General features: G+C 44.0%; 1 protein-coding gene across 2 annotated transcripts in view; it reads left to right on the top strand.

The window, feature by feature from the left end:
* Positions 1-23027, top strand: part of FHL2 (four and a half LIM domains 2) — a 79008-nt gene that overhangs the window by 3385 nt on the left and 52596 nt on the right. Inside the window, exon 1 of one of the 2 annotated variants that reach the window (XM_053589025.1) lies at positions 20948-21088. The exons of the other annotated variant lie outside the window; for it this stretch is intronic. Within the exon in view, the coding sequence (XP_053445000.1) occupies positions 21035-21088 (54 nt within the window). The 5' untranslated portion in view covers positions 20948-21034. Of the gene's footprint in view, positions 1-20947; positions 21089-23027 lie in introns of those variants that run through there. 2 annotated transcript variants of the gene reach the window in all.

The raw sequence follows: 23027 nt of genomic DNA, 5'->3' as shown, positions 1-23027 counted from the left end.
TCTATGAAAAAATTGATATTAATAATATTCACTTAGTATAGAATGGTGTCTAACAGTTCTGATGCAAAGAACAAATATTTCCATTTAAACACTAGAAATTAAGGCATAGTATCAACTGAATTAAGAGTTGAATTACACAGCTGGGTGTTGTGATGGATGCCTATAGTCCCAGCTACTTGCTCTTGCCCTACTTTTCAAACATAACCAATCTTAACAGTTTGTTTCTCTTAACTTTTTATTGATTCTAAGATGTCCTTGATTGAAAGGCCAATCCTCAATTTAGTAACAGGTTTCAAAAGGGAAAAAAAAATCCCATTATGTTGTATAAATTGATGTATTTTAAGATGAAATCCAAAACATTACATCCTGGGGAGAAGAAATATAAATTATAATTAAAGGATACAAAAATTAGGTTGTTTGTGTAATCTATCTTTTGTTCAAATTATGGTTAATGTCTTTTACTGTCTACTCAAAATCTTGTTCTTTGAAAATTGGTGATTTGTATATGACATTATAACCCCTTTCAGTTAGTGTATTAAAATACTCATAATAGTTGGATAAATGGGGAGTAAAAAGCATAAATGGGGGCAGCGCCTGTGGCTCAGTCGGTAAGGCGCCGGCCCCATATAACGAGGGTGGCGGGTTCAAACCCGGCCCCGGCTGAACTGCAACCAAAAATAGCCGGGCGTTGTGGCGGGCGCCTGTAGTCCCAGCTACTTGGGAGGCTGAGGCAAGAGAATCGCTTAAGCCCAGGAGTTGGAGGTTGCTGTGAGCTGTGTGATGCCACGGCACTCTACTGAGGCCCATAAAGTGAGACTCTGTCTCTAAAAAAAAAAAGCATAAATGGAGGGTGGCGCCTGTGGCTCAAAGAAGTAGGGCTCTGGCCCCATATACTGGAGGTGGCAGGTTCAAACCAGGCCCTGGCTAAAAACCTCAAAAAAAAAGCATAAATGGAAATGTAGACAAGAAATTCTAATAGAACATACCAATGTAAAAACAGATCAGACCATGCTCTATTAACTGCTCCCTTTGAACCACAAAAAAATTCAGCATCCTATACCTTAGTTTTCATGCACCCCCCTCAAAATTTGTTTTACTGATTGTTTTCCTCATTATTATTGAATTATCATCATTTCATCACTTAGTATGCAATATACTAAAATACAGAGAAAATGGAATAAACAAACATAAGTTCTGAGTGATTTGGTAGGTAACAGATATATGTCACAAATATCATAATGTTAGGGAGCTGGAAGTAATGGCTCACACCTGTAACCCGAGCACTCTAAGAGGCCAAGGTGGATGGCTTGCTTGAGCTCAGAAGTTCGAGACCAGTCTGAGCAAGAGTGAGACCTTGTCTCTACTAAAAATAGAAAAACTGGGCAAGCATTGTGGTGGGTGCGTATAGTCCTAGCTAGTAGGGAATCTGAAGCAAGAGAATCGCTTGAGCCCAAGAGTTTGAGAATGCTGTGGGCTATGATGATACCAAGGCACTCTACCCAGGCGACAGAGTGAGACTCTGTCTCAAAAACAAAAACAACAAAATCATAATTTTTATTATTTATTTATTAATTTTTTGAGTCAGAGCCTCAAACTATCGCCTTGGGTAAAGTGTTATGGCGTCACAGCTCACAGCAACCTCAAACTCCTGGGCTTAAACGATTCTCTTGCCACGGCCTCCCAAGTAGCTGGGACTGTAGGCACCTGCCACAACGCCTGGGTATTTTTTGGTTGTAGTTGTCATTGTTTGGCAGGCCCAGCCCGGATTCGAGCCTGCGAGCTCTGGTGTATGTGGCTGGCGCCCTAGCCGCTTCAGCTTTAAGCACCACCAAAAAAATCATAATTTTTAAAAGTATAAACTATATAGAAAGAAAATCAATTTTAACTTTGAGGCAGTTTTTCTAAGTTGGAGAGTCATTTGAATTTAAGAGGTAAATTTTAGATAGAAGAAGAAGAAAATTTCATTTTAACACAGGACTTTTGCTGCATTTAAAAAGTAATGCTGAAAAACTAAGCTAACGTAGAACCAGGTGAAGCCAACAACACATAAAATATGCTAGATGTGTTTCATTAAAGAAGACCATATAATTAGATATTTAGGGGAAAGTACAAGATTTTCATTTTGGTCTTTAAGAAGTAAGTGTTCAGGGCGGTGCCTGTGGCTCAGTCCGTAAGGCGCTGGGCCCCATATACCGAGGGTGGCGGGTTCAAACTCGGCCCCCGCCAAACTGCAACCAAAAAATAGCCGGGCTTTGTGGCGGGCACCTGTAGTCCCAGCTACTTGGGAGGCTGAGGCAAGAGAATCACTTAAGCCCAGGAGTTGGAGGTTGCTGCGAGCTGTGTGAGGCCACGGCACTCTACCGAGGGCCATAAAGTGAGACTCTGTCTCTACCAAAAAAAAAAATATATATATATATATATAATATATATATATATATATATAAAAGGAAGTAAGTGCCCAGAACAGAGGCAGGGTCCAAACAGTTTCACGTTAAGTAAAAACCACCATCGTGCTTTCTGCCTGTTCTCAGTTCTGTGCAGATAACTCTAAGTAAATATCAGTTCTGAAAGGTGTAAGCAGCTGGCCAGGAGACCAGAGCAGTGATGTTCAGGCCAGGTTTATTAAAAGAGACAGCGACCCTCCTGGGCAGTGCAAAAGTGGTATCTGCACCTGTGCACAGTTAGAGATCCCTTTTATATGGGACCAGGGGGTGGGTGGGCAAATTCCACAGCTTGCCTGAGGGTTTGGGGGGTAAAGGTCCTTTGGCGTGAATTTCTTTGGGGGTGGGTCTAACTAGATCATTTGTGTCGTTTGTTAAGGGAGAGAAGGGTTTATGTAGGGACACGTTAAGCCCCCCAACAAGTTCCTGGTTTAATATTGTTAGGATGGAAAGCTTAGTAGGTGCCCCATGCATGAGAAGAAAAAAATTTCTCTAGAGCAAGATTAGGGTATAAAAGTATAGACTTGATTTTATCTTAGAAAGAGAAAGGGCTTGACAGAATGGAAGAGAGTGGAAAAGAGAGAGAGAGAGAAGAGGGAGATGGCATAACATCTCAAAGAAAGAAAGCATGCCCACAATGGAGGTCCAGAGAATAGCTGAATTTAAGGGGTGGACAAAAAAGGTAATTACGGCCAAATCACCAGGTATTGTGGATGTGCATGCTGTGACCATTTTTCTTCCAACAAGGTTGAAGCAGACATATTCCCAGTTGTTTCCAGTCTTGAGATCTGATGTTCATATGCCATTGTTCAGGACACTCAGGAACCACTTGAGGCTAAAGGAACAAATTCTAAAAGGCAGATTTAGTCCATAGATCTAGAGATCAAAGAAAATTTACATTTCCTTTTGGTCTGCTGGGCTCTTTAATGGCTTGTGAAAACAGCAATCCACAGGGTACCCAGCAAGAGAATGTACAGGATTGATCTTTAACTGTTACTAGCAAATTGCAGGATTAGGTATTTTCATGTTATTTTTGTAATTTTCACAAGGACAACCTTTTCAGTATGAACACGAAATAGAAAATGACAAGATGTGATTATTTTACCCCAAGTCATATCCTTTGTAGGAAGATAGAATGGATAAGATGAAAGCACAAAGGGTCATGTGACATTACATGTTTGTAATAATATGTAATAACTAAAACTGACAAGCAGTGCAATTGTTCAGAAGTTGAGTATAGTTAAATAAACTATGATGTAGCCATGGTATGGAATGCATATAAACATCAATGATAAAGTTAGTATGGACTTTTTTAATTTGTAAAAGTCAAGATATAAAAAAGTACAATAATGATCTCAACTGAAAAAATACAGAAAATTGTTTCTGAGAGATAAAATTAGTAGTAATTTTACGTTTTTCTCTGCATTTTAAATAATTTACTAAATTTTCTATACTCAGACTAAGCATGGAAGTTTTGGAATTACAAATTCCATGCAAATTCTAAGTATCATCACCAGTTATAAAAATGGTAAGGAATCAACCGGAAAGATTCAATTCTTAAAAACAACAGTGAAAATAGGAGGGGATGGGAGGAGTATCTCTTGAGCCTAGGCATTCTAGACTAGCCTGGTATATGAAGACCTCATCTCAAAAAAAAAAAAGAAAAGAAAAAAACCCTCAAATTTATTGAATGGTCAGTAAGTATATCCAGGAATTATGTACTAATGGATTTAACATAGTCTTACAAGTAGGTGTTATTATTCATTTTTATTATTATTACTATTTTCAGATAAGAAAACTGAGGCTTGGAACTGTGTTAATTACTACAGAAGGTGGAACCAGGTTGAAGATAAGGCCTCCCTTGCTTCAAGGACTTTGCAATCTAGTTGGCCTTAGATTTGAATAGTCAAAGAGCAATACTAAAGCCATATGCAATGGACAGTATGGTTTGAATCGCATAAATGCATGTCCTGGACATTGAGGGCAAAAGAATGAAATTCTTGGGATAAAGCTTACATAAGCAGAGTCATGGAGCTGGGAGGAAAGAAGAATTACGGAAGGCTCAAAACATTGCAGGTGGGGAAGATTGTGAACATTATGGAGATGGAAAGTGATGAGATTCATGCATTAGAAATACGCTAAATGTACTTCATGGGTGGAAGGCAATGACTTAGGGCCAAGAGCTGCCTCACTTTTCTGGGACATTTCTAAAACCTGTGAACTAAAATAAAATCTTAAGCACTCCTGGTTGACTGAATTGACCCCCTCTTGGTCAAGGGGAACCTAGAATTACCCCAAAGCTAAGTTTCTGGCTAAAAGAAAGGAGATCAGACACAGGCCTCTTTTTGCCCCCTTCCCTTCTTGGAGATGTCCTTTGTACCTCATTAAGAGGCCTAAGGCCATGCAAGACAAAGCTTATGCCATACCAGCAAATCCTCCTTTTTTTTGAGACAGAGTCTCACTTTGTCACCCTCAGTAGAGTGCTATGGCATCACAGCTCACAGCAACCTCAAACTCATGGGCTCAAGCAATTCTCTTGCCTCAGCCTCCCAAGTAGCTGGGACTATAGGCGCCCACCATTATGTCCAGTTAATTTTTCTATTTTTAGTAGAGACAGGTTCTTGCTCTTGCTTATGCTGGTCTTGAACTCCTGAGCCCAAGGGATCCTCCCACCACGGCTTTCTTGGAGTGCTGAGATTATAGCCATGAACAGCAGTGCCTGACCTATACATTCCTTTTTGAAAAGCTGTCCTATCTTGTCCAGAAACGTTTAATTAACTTACTAGGAAGCAGAAACATTTTGCTCTCCTTAAATATCATTTAGGAAACAAAAAAACAAGTGAAAGAGAATAATTTCCTTGCTTCAAACCCCAACTTTAATTACAGAAGAATCTCTGTAGTTGACCACCTCCCTACATTGCCCACCTCCTTACGTTGACCTAATTTTCATAGACTGGACATGCACTACATCTACGTATCAGTATAGTAATCCTAGTTCCTTATGTTGACCACCTCTGTTATATTGACCAGTTTGCTGCAGTTCCTTGGATGGTCAACTTACAGAGTTTCTACTGCACATCGAATTGAGACCCCATGGCCAAGTATTACGCCTTTTCAGCCCCAAAATCAAATGACAGAGGTTAATAAGACTTTCAGATAAGGGCGGCGCCTGTGGCTCAAGGAGTAGGGCGCAGGTCCCATATGCTGGAGGTGGCCCGTTCAAACCCAGCCCCGATAAAAAACCAAAAAAAAAAAAAAAAAGACTTTCAGATAAGTTAAGTTCAGTGAGGAAACAGTACCATGTGTAAGACATAAAGTGTCCCTGAGACTTGGACACTTCGTGAGACAAATTACTTTCAGGTACGGCTCTGTCTACTGCAAATTGAAAATGCAAAAATCCTATGGGCAGGTGCACAGGTCATCATGGGACTGAGGGAAGAAATATTCCCAACCACAATTCCTTGTCTACAAATACTCTCAGGGGGAGAACTCTGCAGGCAGCAAGGCAGAGTGGGATGAGGCCCTTCTGATTAAAACAGGCCTCTCAACAAGTCGGATGAGTTCAGGGTGGAAATCTCAGCAGGTGCTCCATGTGGGACATGTAAAGAATTTCTCTAGGCCAAGATTAGGATATGAAAGTATGGACTTTATTTTATCTTAGAAAGAGACGGGGAGTGAGAGAAGAAAGAGAGAGAGAGGGAAAGTAGGGAGATGGCCTGGCATCCGAAAGAAAGAAAGAATGCCCACAGTTGAGGGCATGCAGTTGCTGGATTTAAGGGGGACCAAAAGGTAACTGCAGCCAAATTCACAAGGTATCGTATGGGGATGCAAACGTGGTGTGTTTTTCCTCTGGCAAGGTTGAAGACAGACATTTTTCCAGATGTTTCCAGTCCTGTGGCCTGATTGTTCATATCCTATTGTTCCTCTGGAAGTTTTTCAGAAACAAATTCTAAATTCTAGTTAAGAGGTTTGGCAATTGTAAAGAAAATTTACATTTCCTTTTCATCTGCTTGGTTTCTGGGTTGTTTGTGAAGGCAGACATGTGGGGGGGGGGGGGGAATGCCGCTAGCAAGAGAAAGAGAAAGAGTGGGCAGAGAGAGATTGAGTTAGTCCTCAACAGAAAAACAACCATCAGTTAATAGTTTTTCTATCATTTCACTATAAAGACACACCATCCTTACAAGAAGGTTTGGAAATTCACAGAGGCAAGTTCAACACTGTTTAAATCATAAAATTTGGATGGAAGGACTGATAAACCCATCAGCTGCCCTCACTAATCAGTAGCAGCAGCAAGACCTCTCCTTCCCCCAAGCTGTGGTTTAGCTCCCTCAGGCCTCTGGCTCCCTGCCCTAGGCTGATTCTCCTTTCACCTGCAGTGAGTGCTTCCCTCTTTGGGGGAAGCCTCCGCAAACCTCTAGCAGTCTTAGGCAACCCCAGAAGCCAATGAGAGCTCAGTTTAACCAGTGTCTTTAAAAAAAATTTGTTCTTGTGGGGATGTGGGGAAACTCCCCTTCATCCTGGAAGGCCCACTGAAAGGTCAACTCAACAATAAGTCAGATTAAGGAGAGGAACAGATTTATCTATGGTGCTCAAAGGATCACAGAGTGATCACCCAATATCACAATGGGGTCCAAGAATTTATATCCCTCACTTTAAAGGGGAAGGGGGAGATGAGGAATACAGGTAATTCTGTGGAGTGATGGTAAATGCTTGTGAAAGACTTGGGGCAGGACCCCCCACTCTGCCCGGAGCTCTGACAACCCCAATCAACCACAAGAGACGGCACTTGATGCAAAACACAAGAGGATTTTTATTCCAGCATGCTGGGGCTTGACCCACAACTCTTTTAGAAGCCGAGGAGTCAAGCCCTGCACAGCAGTTTTTACAAGCTTATAAAGGCAAAAACTACAAAGTAGGCGGGAATAGCAGACATAGCAGGGGCTTTAACCATAAAGTAGGAGGGGGAGTAGACATAGCAGGGGCTCTAACCATAAAGTAGGGAGAGGGAGCAGACATAGCAGGAGCTCTCCAGATAAGAAGAACTCTGGTTCATTATTCAACTGTCTTAAGATAAGATCAACAGTCAAATATTTGTTTTTAACAATAAACATTCGCTTCAGCTCGGGGGGGCTATCTTCTGGAACAGTTACAAAAGGTCACATTCCTATGGTAGGGAGTGAGAGGTGGTCACATTCTCATGGTAATACTTTCTTTCACTTGCTAGGGAGGATGAATGGACACTTGGGAGGATGAATGAATGAGGGGTGGGAACAGATAGGCTTGTAAATGATTCTTTTTGAAAGTAACCTGAGAGACAGGTACTACATTTAAAATGATTTGGTGGGGGTCTGGTTACATTCTTGATCTTTCCTGAAATTTATTGAGATAACAGGGAGGGGCAGGGAAGTTGTTTGCTCTTTTTGATGGGTTTATGCAGGTAGAGAGAAAGCCCCTTTTAAGGCCTGTTGATCTGTAACAGCCTTTAATTCAAAATACTCTTTATAGAAAGGAGTCATATTTGGGGGTGATATTTCCTGAGCTCTTTCTTTATCACATTTGTAACTTAAATTAGATGGTGTGTCTCCTTTGCCCAAAACTTTGCATTGGCTTCCCAAATCAAAATAAAACCCTAACTCTAACCAGAACCTACAGTGGTCCAGACCAGGGGAATATTTGTCCCCTCTATCCCTCTAACAAGGGGGCTTTAGTCACACTGCCCTTCCCCAACTGTGCCAAGCACTGCCCTGCCCCGGGGCCTTTGCACTTGCCTCTATCAATCAGTCCCTTCCCCAAGATAATCACGGCCCTTACTCCTTCCTGGGTCCATACAGTGGACTGGGGGGCTTTAGATTTTGTTTTAGTTCACAGGAATAATAACAACAACCTCTTCAGCCACTTGTAAGGATTCAAGGAAGCAATAGCTAGTGTTAACTGAGTGCAGACTACGGCAGGAAGTACACTGTGCGTTTGACTCACATTGTGTTCTGGCTTCACAACAACTCTATGCTGCAGATAGGATTACAGTATCTGCATTGCAGGTCAGTAAACAAACTGAGATCCAGAAAAGCATCCCAGCTAAGGAGATAGAGTTGCCTGATTAATTTCCTATGGCTGCTGTCAAAAATCACCACATACATTGTCTTCAAGATATTTACTATCCTACGTTTCTAGAGGTCAAGAGTCTGAAATGGGTCTTGCTGGGCTAAACCAAGGTGTCAACAGGACTGCATAGGCTCTGGAGGCTCCAGGGGAAGAGTCTGTTTCTTCACCTTTTCAACTTCTAGAGGCGCCTGTGTTCCTTGGTTCTTGGCCCATTTACCAAGCCAATAGCATAGCGTTTTCTAATCTCTCTCTGACTGTCCTGCTCCATCTTTCACATGTAAGACTGAAAATAACACATTGTTCTGAAAGGTGAATGAAAGGAAACTGTTCTGTGTGGGCAACATCGGCCTTTATTTCCACCCAGGTGCAGGTGAGCTGAGTTTGACAAGGAAGTCAGCATGTGAGTTAAGATGGATGGAAATTTAAAGGGTTGGAAGAGTGGTGGTTGGCATGTTCCTTCTTTCCTGGGTGGAACATTCTATGCATTTCTTCCTGGGAGGGTCGGTTCTATTTGGGCTAGATGGTTCTATGGGTGGGTCCCTCCATTTGATTTCTATCAATAAGGAAGCTGGTGACTTCTGAAAAGTTTAAGTGATGGCGCCCAGAGATGACAGTGGGAGAGAATGGAGAGGTTCAGGTCAGGTTTATTGAAAGGGACAGCAACCCGCCTGGGCAGTGCAAAGATGGCATTTCCACCCCCACACCACCCAGGAAGTTAGAGACCCTTTTAATATGAGGCCATAGGGTGCTGGCAAATTCTACAGCTTGCCTGGAAGTCTTTGGTGAGTTAGGGGCCTTTGGCAAAAAGCTCCCAAGGGTGAGGCAACTAGGTCCTTTGTGTTCTTTGTCTAGGGGAGGAGGAAGGGGAAGAGGATGGAGGGGGAGGAGGATGGAGGGAGAGATGGATGGAGGGGGAGGAGGATGGAGGGGGAGTAGGAAGAAAAGAAGAAGGATGTAGGGGGAGGGGGATAGAGGGCAGGGGTATGGAGGGGAAGGAGGATGGAGGGGGAGGAGGATGGAGGGAGAGATGGATGGAGGGGGAGGAGGATGGAGGGAGAGATGGATGGAGGGGGAGGAGGATGGAGGGGGAGGAGGATGGAGGGGGAGTAGGAAGAAAAGAAGAAGGATGTAGGGGGAAGGGGATAGAGGGGAGGGGGATGGAGGGGAAGGAGGATGGAGGGGAGGAGGATGGAGGGGGATGGAGATGGAGGAGGAGGATGGAGCGTGAGGAGGATGGAGGGGGAAGAGGATGTAAGGGGACGGGATGGAGGGGGAGGAGGATGGAGGGGGAGGAGGATGGAGGGGAGGAGGATGCAAGGGGACGGGATGGAGGGGGAGGAGGATAGAGGGGGAGGAGGATGGAGGGGAGGAGGATGCAAGGGGACGGGATGGAGGGGGAGGAGGATGGAGGGGAGGAGGATGCAAGGGGATGGGATGGAGGGGGAGGAGGATGGAGGGGAGGAGGATGCAAGGGGACGGGATGGAGGGGGAGGAGGATGGAGGGGGAGGAGACTGGAGGGGGAGAAGGATGGAGGGGGAGGGAGATGGAGGGGGAGGAAACTGGAGGAGGAGGATGGGGGAGGAGAAGGAGGAAGAGGGGAAGAGTTGGTGTGGGGCCACGTTAGGCCCCCCAACAAAGACATTGGAAGCTTCCCAGATAATGCAGGGTAATCTCTCTGCCTTATCATTCTTAGCTTAATCACATCTGCAAAGTCCCTTTTGCCATATATAGTGACAGGTTCCAGGGATTAGGAAGTGCATATTTCGGGGGGTGGGGACATCATTCTGCTACCAATTATTAAGAGGCAGAACTGAGGTTTGAGTCCCAGCTGACTTCTTGACCATCATACTGTACAGTAAAGTCTTTGGCACATCCTTTTTCTGCTGTATTGGAAAGAAGGGAGGATGGAAAGCTTTAAACAGGACAGTTCGTCCCCTTCTTCCTTGCTCATCTGCCATCACCATTAGGCTTCCAAAGAGTCATAATGATCTTTAAAAAGTCATTTTATCTTACTAATGTACATTATAAAATAATCAGTCTCACTTCATTTCTTTTTTTTTTATTTTTTTTTTTTGTAGAGACAGAGTCTCACTTTATGGCCCTGGGTAGAGTGCCGTGGCCTCACACAGCTCACAGCAACCTCCAACTCCTGGGGCTTAAGCGATTCTCTTGCCTCAGCCTCCCAAGTAGCTGGGACTACAGGCGCCTGCCACAACGCCCGGCTACATTTCTAAATATATTATTGACTTCTAAGAAACCACAGACATTTGATAAAAGTAGGTTGCAAAACAGAAATGAAAGCCCTACTTGGGGACAGGCAGGGACGTGCCTTCCACCACGCAAGCTGCCTGCGAAAGGTGCAGAGCTGCAGTCCAGGGCAGACCTGGACCAGGATGTCCCATGGGAAGAAGAGCAGAGGAAGGGCCCATTAACATGTGAGAGGCTCCAGGGAAAGCTATGGTGACCTCATCAGGGTGCTCCAGGGAGGACCCTCCTTGAGGTACACAGGCCCAGCAACACAGACACAGGGGACCAGGAAGGGGCAGGTGACCGAGGCCATGATAGACAGAAGTGCCAAGAACCAGCCCCGCAAGGTGGCAGAACACGCAGATGCTCGTGGAACCAAGGACAGGACATGCGTGGTCATGCGTCAGCCACAGGTGGCCCTGTCCACAGGTGGCAGTAATGGGAAGGCCTCAAAGGCAGGCAGGCAGTCTCAGAGGACCCCGGCCTCCCAGAGTCCAGAGGTGGTTCTGAGGCCCAGCAAACGAGCAGTCTAGGGCAAGAACTGTGGTCCACCAGGGAGGGAGGCAAGCAAATGGGACACAAGATGTGGAGTTGTGGAAGACCCCGAACTGGAGGTTAGCTGCAGCTTGGGGAAGATGAAATGTTTGGAACTTGGCAGGCGGCAGGGTCCCAAATATGTGTCAGGTGATCAATGTCTAGACCTTGCCTTTGACCGCACTGGCTGCCCCTGCATGTTCACATACATCTGCACCCACTTGGGATGGCACCTAAAAGGGCCTTTGTTCCTCCAGTGGAAGGGCAGGGGGATGCCCTAAGCAGGCTTCCTAGGTGTCAGAACAGGAGTACTTACCTGGTTGCCAGTTTCATTTTTAATTTTTTTAGAGACATTTTGGTCTCTGCTAGAGTGCAGTGGCTTCATCATAGCTCACTGCACCCTCCATATCCTGGACTCAATTGATCCTACTGCCTCAACATCCTGAGTAGCTGGGACTATAGTCATGCACCACAACAACCAGCTAATTTTACTTTTTTGAGAGGCTGAGGTCTCCATGGTGCCCAGGCTGGTCTCAAACTTCCAGCCTCAAACAATCCTCTCCACCATAGCTGTCTGAGTTGCTGGGATTACAGGCATGAGCTGCCTGTTCCCAGTTGAGTTAATGTGATCTTTTCCTTAATATGAACATGACAGTGTTAGAAATCAGAAGGGTATACATATGTGGACTGTGTGTTTTTGTGGTGAAGTAGTAAGAAGAAGAGATTGTCTGCTACGTACAGACTTCCCTCCGTTATCCATACTTAGGGTGACCATAGAATTTGTGGTCCAGATTGAGACACTTTTAATCAATGTGTCAGGTCCACCAGTGTGACAAGCAGGTCCTAGGGGCCCTTGCTGGAATAGGGTCCCATCTCTGGCCCCAAAGCCTCACCCTGGTAGAACTGCCTTAGCTGTGAACACAAGAGTTTAGATGGGATCATGTTTGCAGGTTCTCTTTTTCCTTTCTCCTAGATCCTTACAGTGCCAAGGGTGGTTCACTTAACTCCCCAGGCCCCCTCAGACATCCTCCTCTCTGCAGATGGTCTCGTTTGAATTTTAGAGCCAATGAAATATCTTCCTACTTGATCATTGTTATAAACACGAGCCTTTATCGAAACAGAAAAGAAGACTCGGGGCCTGTAGCTCAGTGGCTAGGGTGCCAGCCACATACACGGAACTGGCAGGATTGAACAATGACAACTACAACCAAAAAATAGCCAGGCGTTGTGGCAGGTGCCTGTAGTTCCAGGTACTTGGGAGGTTGAGGCAAGAGAATTGCTTAAGCCCAAGAGTTTGAGGTAGCTATGACGCTACGGCACTCTACCCTGGGCGACATAGCGAGACTCTGTCTCAAAATAAATAAATAAATAAACCAAACCCTCAACCTTCAAAAGCTTGCCTGCAGCCTCAAACATCGGTATTCCTTTCATGAGAAAACAAGCCATGCTGGAGTATGGTTTCTTGCAAGGCAGATTGAGGATTTGACTCCCTAAACATATCTCCTTTTTTTCATTATTATTATTAAATCATAGATGTGTTCATTAATGCGATCATGGGGAACCCTACACTGGTTTTATAAACAGTTTGACACATTTTCATCACACTGGTTAACATAGAACATGTCTCCTTTTGAAAGTCAGGGACATGTTTCTCCAACAGACCATGGACATTTGAAAGCTGTGGACACCCCCACCCCACATGTCGATTTGGGGACATTGTTCATAGCCAGGATGCTTTTCTTCCCTGCTGTCCACTCCATGAGTTCACAAGAAATTCTCCCTTGCGTGAGTTTCACTGGGACAAACGTTTTTCCAGCTGGGGGTCAGTTGCATGTGTATAGTAGGCTATGAAATGAATTTATGACTTGAGACCAGCAGATTTTTAACAATAAAATAGAATCAACTAGAACAATGATATAATTAAAAGGAACAGAATACTTCTCATATTCTTTCCAAAATTCTTTCATGACAATGTATTTTTCTAGCACTATTCGAGGGGATGTTTGAAGTGGCTGTGATGGAGAAATGCACTTCCTGGTGTGGGTTGCCAACAAAGGGTGTACAATCCCCTGCCGTAAACCGTATTTACAGGTTTCCTTTCCCTGGCTCCTGAGAGCGCCAAGGATGGGTCACTCACTCCTGCACCTGGTCAGGCAGATGGCTTGGTTTGATCCTTTAGGGTGGGGCCAATGAAATGCCTTTCTACTTGACTCGTTCTAAAAACACGAGTCTTTATTTAAAAAGGAAAAGAAAAAAACGCCTAAAACCCTGCATCATCCACTGAAGAGTGATAAGGCCTTGAGAGCAAGGCAACTCTGCTAAATTCTTAGCAACTCCACACCTGTCCCGTGCCATCTGCACCCAGTACTATTTGTGCCCAAGTGTGGAGTCCTGGGTGTTTGTGTGCGTGTTCACACACACCTCCCTCCTTCTGTGCCACGGATTAAGTGGGAAATATCCTGGCCCTCTTCTGCATTGTTCCAAGTTCTCTGCAACAGCACAGGACTTCCAGGCTCTTCCCATAATTTGGCAGAAGGTAAATGCAGGTTGGCTGGGAGGGGAAGGGAGAAGAGGGGGGCCTGGTGCAGAGCAGCGGGCCGACCCTAGGCAGGATGTCTGGAAGGAGAGATAAAGCACACTGCAAAGGTATTTTAATAGACAGGCTGTTTCCATTCTTTCACATGTGTTTCTCATTCCGTTTTTAGTTACTTTTGACTTGAATTATGGAGCTTGTTTAAGGTAACTTAGATGCAGTTACTTTTATACAGCAAAAATGAATACTGATGTGTTTCTGGGTGGAGCTGGGGGTGATGGTAAGTGGCTGAGACAGAAAGCACATTGCCTTTTAGGAAGCTGGAAAATTCTTTTCTTTTGTCTTCCTTGTGGAAGTAGAGGTCCTGTTTTTTCAAGAGCCCAGAGCTCTTTGACAAATACAAATTGTAAAATCTCCCACCCCCGGCAGAAAGATAGCCCCCGGTGACCAAATGGGGTGGCCATGAGGAAGGAAATAAGAAGGGCAAGATGTAAAAACAAGCATTCTTCCTGCTGCAGAAATGTGGTGGGTTCCTCAACAACTGGAGCCTAAAAAAGGAAAAGCAAGTGTTGTCCATTGAATAGCTAAAAATAATGTTAGGAGTACGACTATGTCCCTCATATTGTCAGAAGTTTCATTGAGGTCTCTGGCAAGTACAGTACTTCATTCTCCTTATACCCCAATCTCAACTCCTCTAAAATTTGGATAATTATACCAGTTAAGGGCATTGCTAGAATTTATGAAACAGGCCTTTGACATCTTCAAGTGGCTTCCAAGTTACTGAAATGGAAACTGAAATTTCCAATCATTCTGAAAGCTGCACCTTGCTTTTGTTAGAGACATTATTGCTCTGTCGGCTTTTTCTAACATCTGGGTATTACCAACAGCTTCTGTTCTGTGGTAAAATCCGGAAGAATCCTCAATTCTCTTGGGGTGGGGCGAGCAAAGATTAGTGCAGCCTGGGTCGGGCCCACTGCAAACACTCTCAGCATGTTCTCACTGCTGGGGGACTCTGAGGGTGTCCCATGTCCACAGAACTGCAGGAAAAGGCAAAAAATGCAAGAGAAAGTCGGTGTTTTGACATTATTCACTGAAGCCTTTACCCTGGTTTCCTAGTTATCTGGGAGACATGGTTGTCTATTGAGCGAAAAACATCAGAATCAAAAATAGTGGTTCTGGAATGATTTTGGTATCTTGGCCAATGTAAGTCATGGTATAACTAATCCAGATGATCACTTTCTCAATCAATCAATACAGTATAGATGATACAAAAATCAATCTGAAGATTGGTGGCAGTATTAAACTACAGACAGTGTTTCATTTGAATTTCTTTCATCTGGCGCACTTTGTTGTCAAGGATCACTCACATCTGTCAGAACAAAAAAATTGGCAGAAAATTGATTTCTATCATCCTGGTATCTGTAAGTGGCTTGTGGTTTGGTTCACAGAGCATGTCTCATCTAGAGCTGTAACCCTGTAATGAAAAAGTAAATCAAACCAAGAGGAAACTATAAATCAAAAGGAAAATATTTGTCTTGTGTGCGATCCGTTGTTCCCGTCACAACCTTGCTTCCTTGGTAGTTTTGCCTCATCTGGGAGCACCGATGATCCATTCCCTTGGGCCCCCGCAATTCCCCACCCCCTGCACAAGACGTTCACCTCCACACCCACCCTGCAGCCAGAAGCTAGTTAGAGTGCACAGGACTCCTTGCCATTGTCACTAGTAAAATCAGCAACTAGAAAACCCAAAGCAAAGAAAGCAAACGGGTCACATCTTTAAGTTAAATAGCTGTTTCTTTCTGTGACTTCTCCTTTCTGATCCTCAACACAGCCCAGATCACCACTGGGCAGGTATCATGTTGGGAGACCCACAGGTTGTGAGGGAGGAGGATGGCCATCCACCTCCTTACCCTAAATTTCCTGGGGCACCTCCTAGGGGCTATGTGACTAATGCATACGTGACTAATGACGTATGCAAAAAGACTGACTACTGAGCTCTGATCTAAATATAAAAATAACATGGTGAGGAAATAGAAACATCATTCCTATTAAATCAAAGAAACAAATCTAGAAAACCAAATCCTGAGATACTGAGTCCCTGATGGCAGGGACTGTGCTTTGTGGTGGTTTTTGTATCTGGAAATGTGTTGATGTGGCAGTTATGATATCAGCATGATGAGCCCAGGATACCTGGGTCTTATGGGTCAGGACAACTGAGTTCACTGTCTTTACCTTGGGCACTGGGCTTTCTGTGGAGGAGTTGTGAATACCAACTCTACCCAGCACCCACCCCCAGTGACCAGGCTTTGTTTGGATCCCTGGCCTTTGAACCCTGGCCTGTAACCCCAAGCAGAGCAGACTGCCACCACAAAGCCCCAGATCACTAGCACCTAATCAAATTTATAATGACTGTGTTGTAGGAGCTCTGTTAGAGTAGCCTGGCAGTTAGCAAAATGCTTGGAACAAGTAGGAGTTTAGCAAGAAAGAGTTTGTTATTAACAGCTTGTAAAGCAAGCCGGCTTCGACCTAGTGACTGCAGGCACTATGGAAAGTGCAGCCCTTGGGTTTTATACACAACGTGGCCAGGCACAGGGGCTCACGCCTATTATCCTAACACTCTGGGAGGCCGAGGCAGGTGGACTGCATAGGGTCATGAGTTTGAGACCAGCCTGAGCAAGAACAAGACCCCATCTCTACCAAAAATGAAAAACTGAGGCAGGAGGATTGCTTGAGCCCAAGAGTTTGAGGTTGCTGTGAGCTATGATGGCACAGCACTCTACCCAAGGCAATAAAGTGAAACTCTGTCTCAAAAATGAAATAAAATAAAATAAAACAGTGTGCAATTTAAAATTGCACGTGAACTTTATGGCCACACTGTATATAGACAATAATCTGAGATGGCTTTCAAAATACTTTCTTTTTTTGTCTTCTTTGAATTTCCTCCACAAATTTCAACCAAATCCACATAATTGAGAGATTGAATGCAAAGCAAACATGAGACTCCAACTTTCCAGCTGCCATTAAATCAGGTATTAAAGAGATTTGAAAACATGTAAAACCATGCCATTCTTCTCCCTGGTTGTCTTGTTTTGAAAAATACAGTTTTTGGGAATATTTTGTGTTCACATGTAATGGGTTTGTTATTGTTAAATGAATTACTTTTTTTAGTTTTTCAATTTCTGATATAGTAAATATTGATGGCTGTAACCCACATAAAAAAAATCCCTTTGAGATTCTCAGTAATATTGAAGTATGTAAAGAGATTCTGAAACCAAAAGGGTAAATAATAGCTGGTTTAATTAAACTTGAAATTTATTAAATATGACCCCACACGCAGTTTCAGTTCTCCTTAATTCTACCCATCTATCCCCATTATATAAAAATACTAAGTCAAAGATGTATTTTTTTGGTGAAATAATCTAAATAATTGTGCCATATATGCTATGCTCTGACCCTGGAGTATCATTTGGTTCAAAAGAAACTCTGCTACTTACTTAACTTGGAGTTAAAGAGACAGAGAAAAAATTTGTAGATGCATGAATCTCTGTGCTTTTAAGGAACTCTCTTTGCTTACTTATTTGTTTGTTTTTGGTCTATTTTAGGAACAACTTTTCACAGGGCTCATTTTCCCAGTGCATTCTAATGTGATTTTCACAGACAACGTTTTTGTTCTTGCAAATTGTGTGGCGAATTATTTCACTGCCTATTGAAACTACCTCTAATCTCTGTTTAAAAGCATTGTCAAGTTTTATTATTTAAAGACATGGTTGAATGTCCCTGCTTTTGCTGGATAAGAAATGCAACCATTTATTTATTTTACTTTGTAAACTATTTCATCAGTGCACACAATGCAAAATTCAAAAGATATAAATGGAGAAATAATGCAAGGTGATTACCCCCCCCACACACACCTTCCATTCTCCAGCCTTCCAGCTCTTCTCAGAAGCAGCTGCTACTGCCAACTTCTTGTGCTTTTTCTATACATGTACAACACACATCCACCCTTTTCTTATTGACGGTGGAACACCAACACAATGATTTGCACTTTGCTGTTTACACTTGACACTCTGTCCTGGAGATTGTCCCCTGGATAGAGATTCTACCTCACTGTTTATACGGTGTAGTGCTCCACTGTATGAGCGAATGACGTATTTCACTCTGCCTCTACCTGTAAACATTTAGATTGTTTCCTGATGTCTGCTACCTTAAACAAGGCTTTAATATCGGTATACATTTGTGTCTGTGTACAACAAATATAGACAAGTATAATTTTCAGGATCAAAGAGTATGTAAGAAAGACAGCATCCCTCAGACTGCAGTTGTATTGGAGAAAAGTATGTCATAGGTGAATGAGGAATTGTAAAGAAGCTGGTGCTATTGTGAAATATAGATTTGGTCTTAATCTAGTTTCCTAACATATAGCTCCTAAACATTTTTCAAATCCCAGAGTGATGTGTCTTTTGTATGCAGAGTCAGCTGGTTCTGGGGGCCCCTCCGTGGCCTCAGATCAGGGCTGATCACTAAAAAGACCAGGGCAAGATGAGACAATGGTGCTTTCTCAGCACCCCCCAGCCTCCGGGAAGAGGGGCTGGAGGTTGAGGTGATTGCCCATGGCCACTGATGTGATCCGTCATGCCTACATAGTGAATTCTCCATGAGATCCCATAAGGACAGAGTTCTGATGGCTTCCATATGGTGGATCCCGTGGAGGTTCCTGGAGGGTTACTCTGGAGAGGGCACAGAATCTCTACACCCCTTTCCACATAATTCTCCCGGTCATCTCTTCCATCTGGCTGTTTATCTGTACCCCTTGTAGTATCTTTATAACAGATGGGTGAATGTAAATTATGTGTTTTCCTGAGTCCTGTGGCCACTCTAACAAATGAATCATACCCAAAAAGGGAGTCATGGGAACCTCCAACTAATAACCTGCTGGTTAGAAATGTAGATAACAACTACTAGGTGGGCACGGTGGTGTGTGCGTGTAATCTTAGCACTGTGGAGGCCAAGGCAGAAGGATCGCTTGAGGTCAGGAGTTCAAGATGATCCTCAGCAAGAGTGAGACTTCATCTCTACTAAAAATAGAAAAGCTTAGCCTGGCTGTGCAGCATGTGCCTATAGCTCCATCTACTTGGGAGGCTGAGGCAAGAGTATTGCCTGAGCCCAGGAGTTGGAGGTTGCTGTGAAATATTATCATGCAAGTGCACTCTAGCCCAAGTGACAGTGCAAGACCCTCCTCAAAAAAAAAAAAAAATAATAATAAAAAGGATCCAAACCAACCTACTGCTTGTGATTGGTATCTGAAAGAGGTAGCAGTCTTGTGGGACTGAGCTCTCAACCTGTGGGCTCTCACTCTGTCTCTAGGTAATAGCGTCAGGAGTGGATTAGAGGACACCCCGCTGGTGCCTCATGGAGAATCATCTGTAACTTGCTTGGTGGGTAGGGAGCAAACACCCCCACACATCTGGGGTCACAGAAGCGTTCTCTGTGTTGTGAGAGTCTCCTAGGAGAAACACAGTGTCTTACAAAGCTCTAAGTAAGTCCCCCATAACACCTGCTAACCACCTGAATTGCTCAGGAACAGGTGTGGCTCCTCTTTTCCATTCAAAAGAGTGGAATGTTGCCTCATTCTGACTAGAAAAAAAATCAGGCTTCTTCCTGATTTGGACAGTTTGGGGCCTTTTTTTTGTTTGTTTGTTTTTGTCAGGAGGGATGTGGAGAGGCTTTGTGTTGCTCTTTGAGTAGTTTATTTCTTGTGTTGGTTGAGAAGAATCTATCAGGATGAGCCTGAGAGCTCAGACACTGGTGATGGGCATAAGACACACTCAGGGGGTGGCCTGGTCAGGAGGAAGGAGCCAGGAAGCACCAGCAGATTTGCAGTTAAATATTCTCCTGATTTGCATCCTGTCTGCCTGCACCCTTAGCTCTGACTTTGGACACATTCTTCCACCTCGCAGGGCTTCACTTTCCTTATAGGTAGAACTGAGCTATTATCAGAGGACCTGGGCAGAGCACTAACAGCATCTCCTTTCTCCAAACTGAGCCCCTGGTGGATTTCTATGCATCAGCCAGATTCACCCACCAAAAGCAAAGAACTGGACGTGTCAGTCTCGTGATTAAACTCCTTTAGTGACTCCCATTCTCCCGGTAGCGCACTATGGACACCAGCTGCCCTCCCTATCCTAACAGGAGTTGGAATTAGACAGGGGGAGGCTGTGCTAAAATTCCATGTCCTCTCCTGAGGCCTCAAAGTACACAGTGCCTCCCTGAAGGCTGCCGGGAAGAAACTCATTAATGTTCTTTCACCTGGACATTATCAGACCCAGCTGACCTTACCCTGAAGGGTTTGTCCTGTGCATCTTCTGTGAGGTCGCTCTTCCCTACTGGTGTCTGCAGAGATGCTGGCCAACAGGATACCATTTCTTAGCATGACATCTAAGGTTCTTCATAGCCTAGCCAGCCCCGCCTCCTGTCCAGCCTCATCCCTGACATAGACTCGGAAGCATTGCTAGGGCCTCTGTGTCCCATCCAGGTTCTCCATCTGGTTACCTCTTGCCCATCTGTCAAGGCTCAGGTCAGGTGGCATCGCTTCCAGGAAGCCTTCCTAGGACACTGTATTAATCAAGGTTCTCCAGAGAACCAGAAGCAATAGTACATATATGTGTGTGTGCACGCAGGCGTACGCAGTCACGTGCTGCATGATGACATTTTAGTCAGTGACGGACTGCATACAAGATGGTGGTCCCAGGAGATTATGATACTATATATTTACTGTACCTTTTTCCATGTCCAGATGTTTGGATACACAAATACTTTTGTCTACAGGACTCAGCACAGTCACATGCTGTACAGGTGTGGCCCAGGAGTAACAGGTGTGTGTTGGTGCACTCTGTGATGATCTCACAACCAGGAAATCACCTAACACATTTTCCATTGCATGACTACACACACAAACACACAGAGAGAGAGAGAGAGAGAGAGAGAGAGAGAGACTGATTTATTATAGGGAACTGACTGACGTGGTTATGAAAGCTTGACAAGCCCCGGATCTGCAGGGTGAGTCAGCAAGCTGGAGACTGAGGACAGCCAGTGGTTTCACTCTAGTCCAAGTCTAAATAACCAGGAGAGCTGCCAGTCCCTCCAAAGATAGGGAGTCTCAGGATCCAGGAAGAGCTGATGCCTCAGTTTGAGTCTGAAGGGAGGAAAAAACTGCAGTGTTCCAACTTGAAGGTAAGCAAACAGGAAGAATTCTCTCTTACTTGGGGTGGTGTCAGCTTTGTCGTCTATTTGGGCCTTCAACCGATTGAACAAGGCACGCTCACATTGTGGAGGGCAACCTGCTTTACTCTATCTACCAATTCAGATGTTAATTTCATCCAAAAACACTCTCCCAGACATGCAAGAATAATGAGTGACCAAATGTCCGGGTGCCTGTGGCCCACTCACAGTCTGCGGCTAACTATTGGGCTGAATACTCCTCCTTTAGTTCCATCACTTTCTACACATACACTTCGCACATTTTTTCACTATCTTAACCATTTTTAAGTGCACAGTTCAGTATCGTCAGGTATATTCACGTCATTGAGCCACCAATCTCCAAAACTTCATCATCTTGCAATAGTGGAACTCTGTACCCATTAAACAACTCCCCATTCCCTCCTTCCAGCCCCTGCAAACTACCATGTTACTTTCTGTCACTGTGAACTTGACTACTCTATGACTTTGTCCTTTTGTGCCCGGCTTATCTCACTTAGCATTATGACCTCAAGTCTTATCCATGTTGTAGTGTGTGTCAGAATTTCCTTCCATTTAATTCCCTTGCATGTATCTACCCCATTTTGCTTATCCATTCCCCTATCTACAGACATTTGAGTTGCATCCACCTTCTGACTGTTGTAAAAGTCATGCTGTGAGCACAGGTGTGCAAATATTTCTTCAATACTCTGCTTTCCATCCTTTCAGGTATATGCAAGGAAGTGGGGTATACTTTCCATATCTTGGCCCTGACCATTGGATTTCATTGACACCCAGGTGACCCCTCCCTTCTGGTCACACAGGACTTTAAGCCTTAGAAGAGATGGCTTGATACTTTTTCATCATGGTGGCATGAATCACTAAGCAAATAACAATTTTTTTTTATGTTTTGTTTTGTTTTTTGTGGTTTTCGGCCGGGTCTGGGTTTGAACCTGCCACCTCCGGCATATGGGACCAGTGCCCTACTCCTTGAGCCACAGGCGCCACCCCAAATAACAAGTTTTTGATCAATAGTTTCCTCCTGGCCACCCTGCTCAATTCAGTCACTAGGAGAAGGACATGACCATTTTTTTTAGAGTTTAAAGTATAAGTTTATTTTATATTGGAGAAAGGAAAGAGAGTGAGGGGAAGAGATGAAAAAGAGAGAGACGAGAGTAGGGAGTGAGAGAGGGAAAGATGGGGTGGGGGAGAGAAAAAAGGAACGAGAGAATGGAGTGGCATCCCAAAGAAAGAAAGCAAGAATGCCAGCCCACCTGAGCTTTTTGTTTTTTAACAGTGTCTCACTTTGTTGCCCTCAGTAGAGTGCTGTGGCATCACAGCTCACTGCAATCTTCAGCTCTTGGGCTTAGGCGATTCTCTTGCCTCAGCCTCCCAAGTAGCCAGGACTACAGGCATCTGCCACAATGCCCAGCTATTGTTTGTTACAGTTTGGCCAGGGCCGGGTTTGAACCCGCCACCCTCAGTATATGGGACCGGTGCCCTACACACTGAGCCATAGGCAGTGCCTCCCCCCACCTGAGCTTTTAATGTCAAATAGCCCTAAGTGCCATGATTGTCACAAATTCTTCATTCCAAAGATGAAGATTTCAAGTGAGTAGGAAAGAAAGAATTCTAATCAAAACCAGAAATAAAAGACAAAGTTTGTTAAGCTATGCAGGGAAAGAATTAACGAGAAAGAAACATTATACATTATACTTGGCTTTTTAAAAAAAGTTGCTTATACTCTTTCTAAAGTTTTAATAATTGATTTTTAAAAGTTTTATTTTAAAACTGACTTAGAGACAAGTCTAAGAAATTATGCTAATAGCCTTTAGTTTGTCAATATTTTAAGATATAGAGGGTGTCAGTCTGCCTTCGTTTTTGGATGTTTGTTTTTGGACTGAAGTGAGAGTGAATAATTCTAAATATTTAAAGT

This window comes from Nycticebus coucang, chromosome 4 (assembly GCF_027406575.1).
Source record: "Nycticebus coucang isolate mNycCou1 chromosome 4, mNycCou1.pri, whole genome shotgun sequence".
Classification (NCBI taxonomy): domain Eukaryota; kingdom Metazoa; phylum Chordata; class Mammalia; order Primates; family Lorisidae; genus Nycticebus; species Nycticebus coucang.
This window is presented reverse-complemented; position numbering and strand designations above follow the sequence as displayed.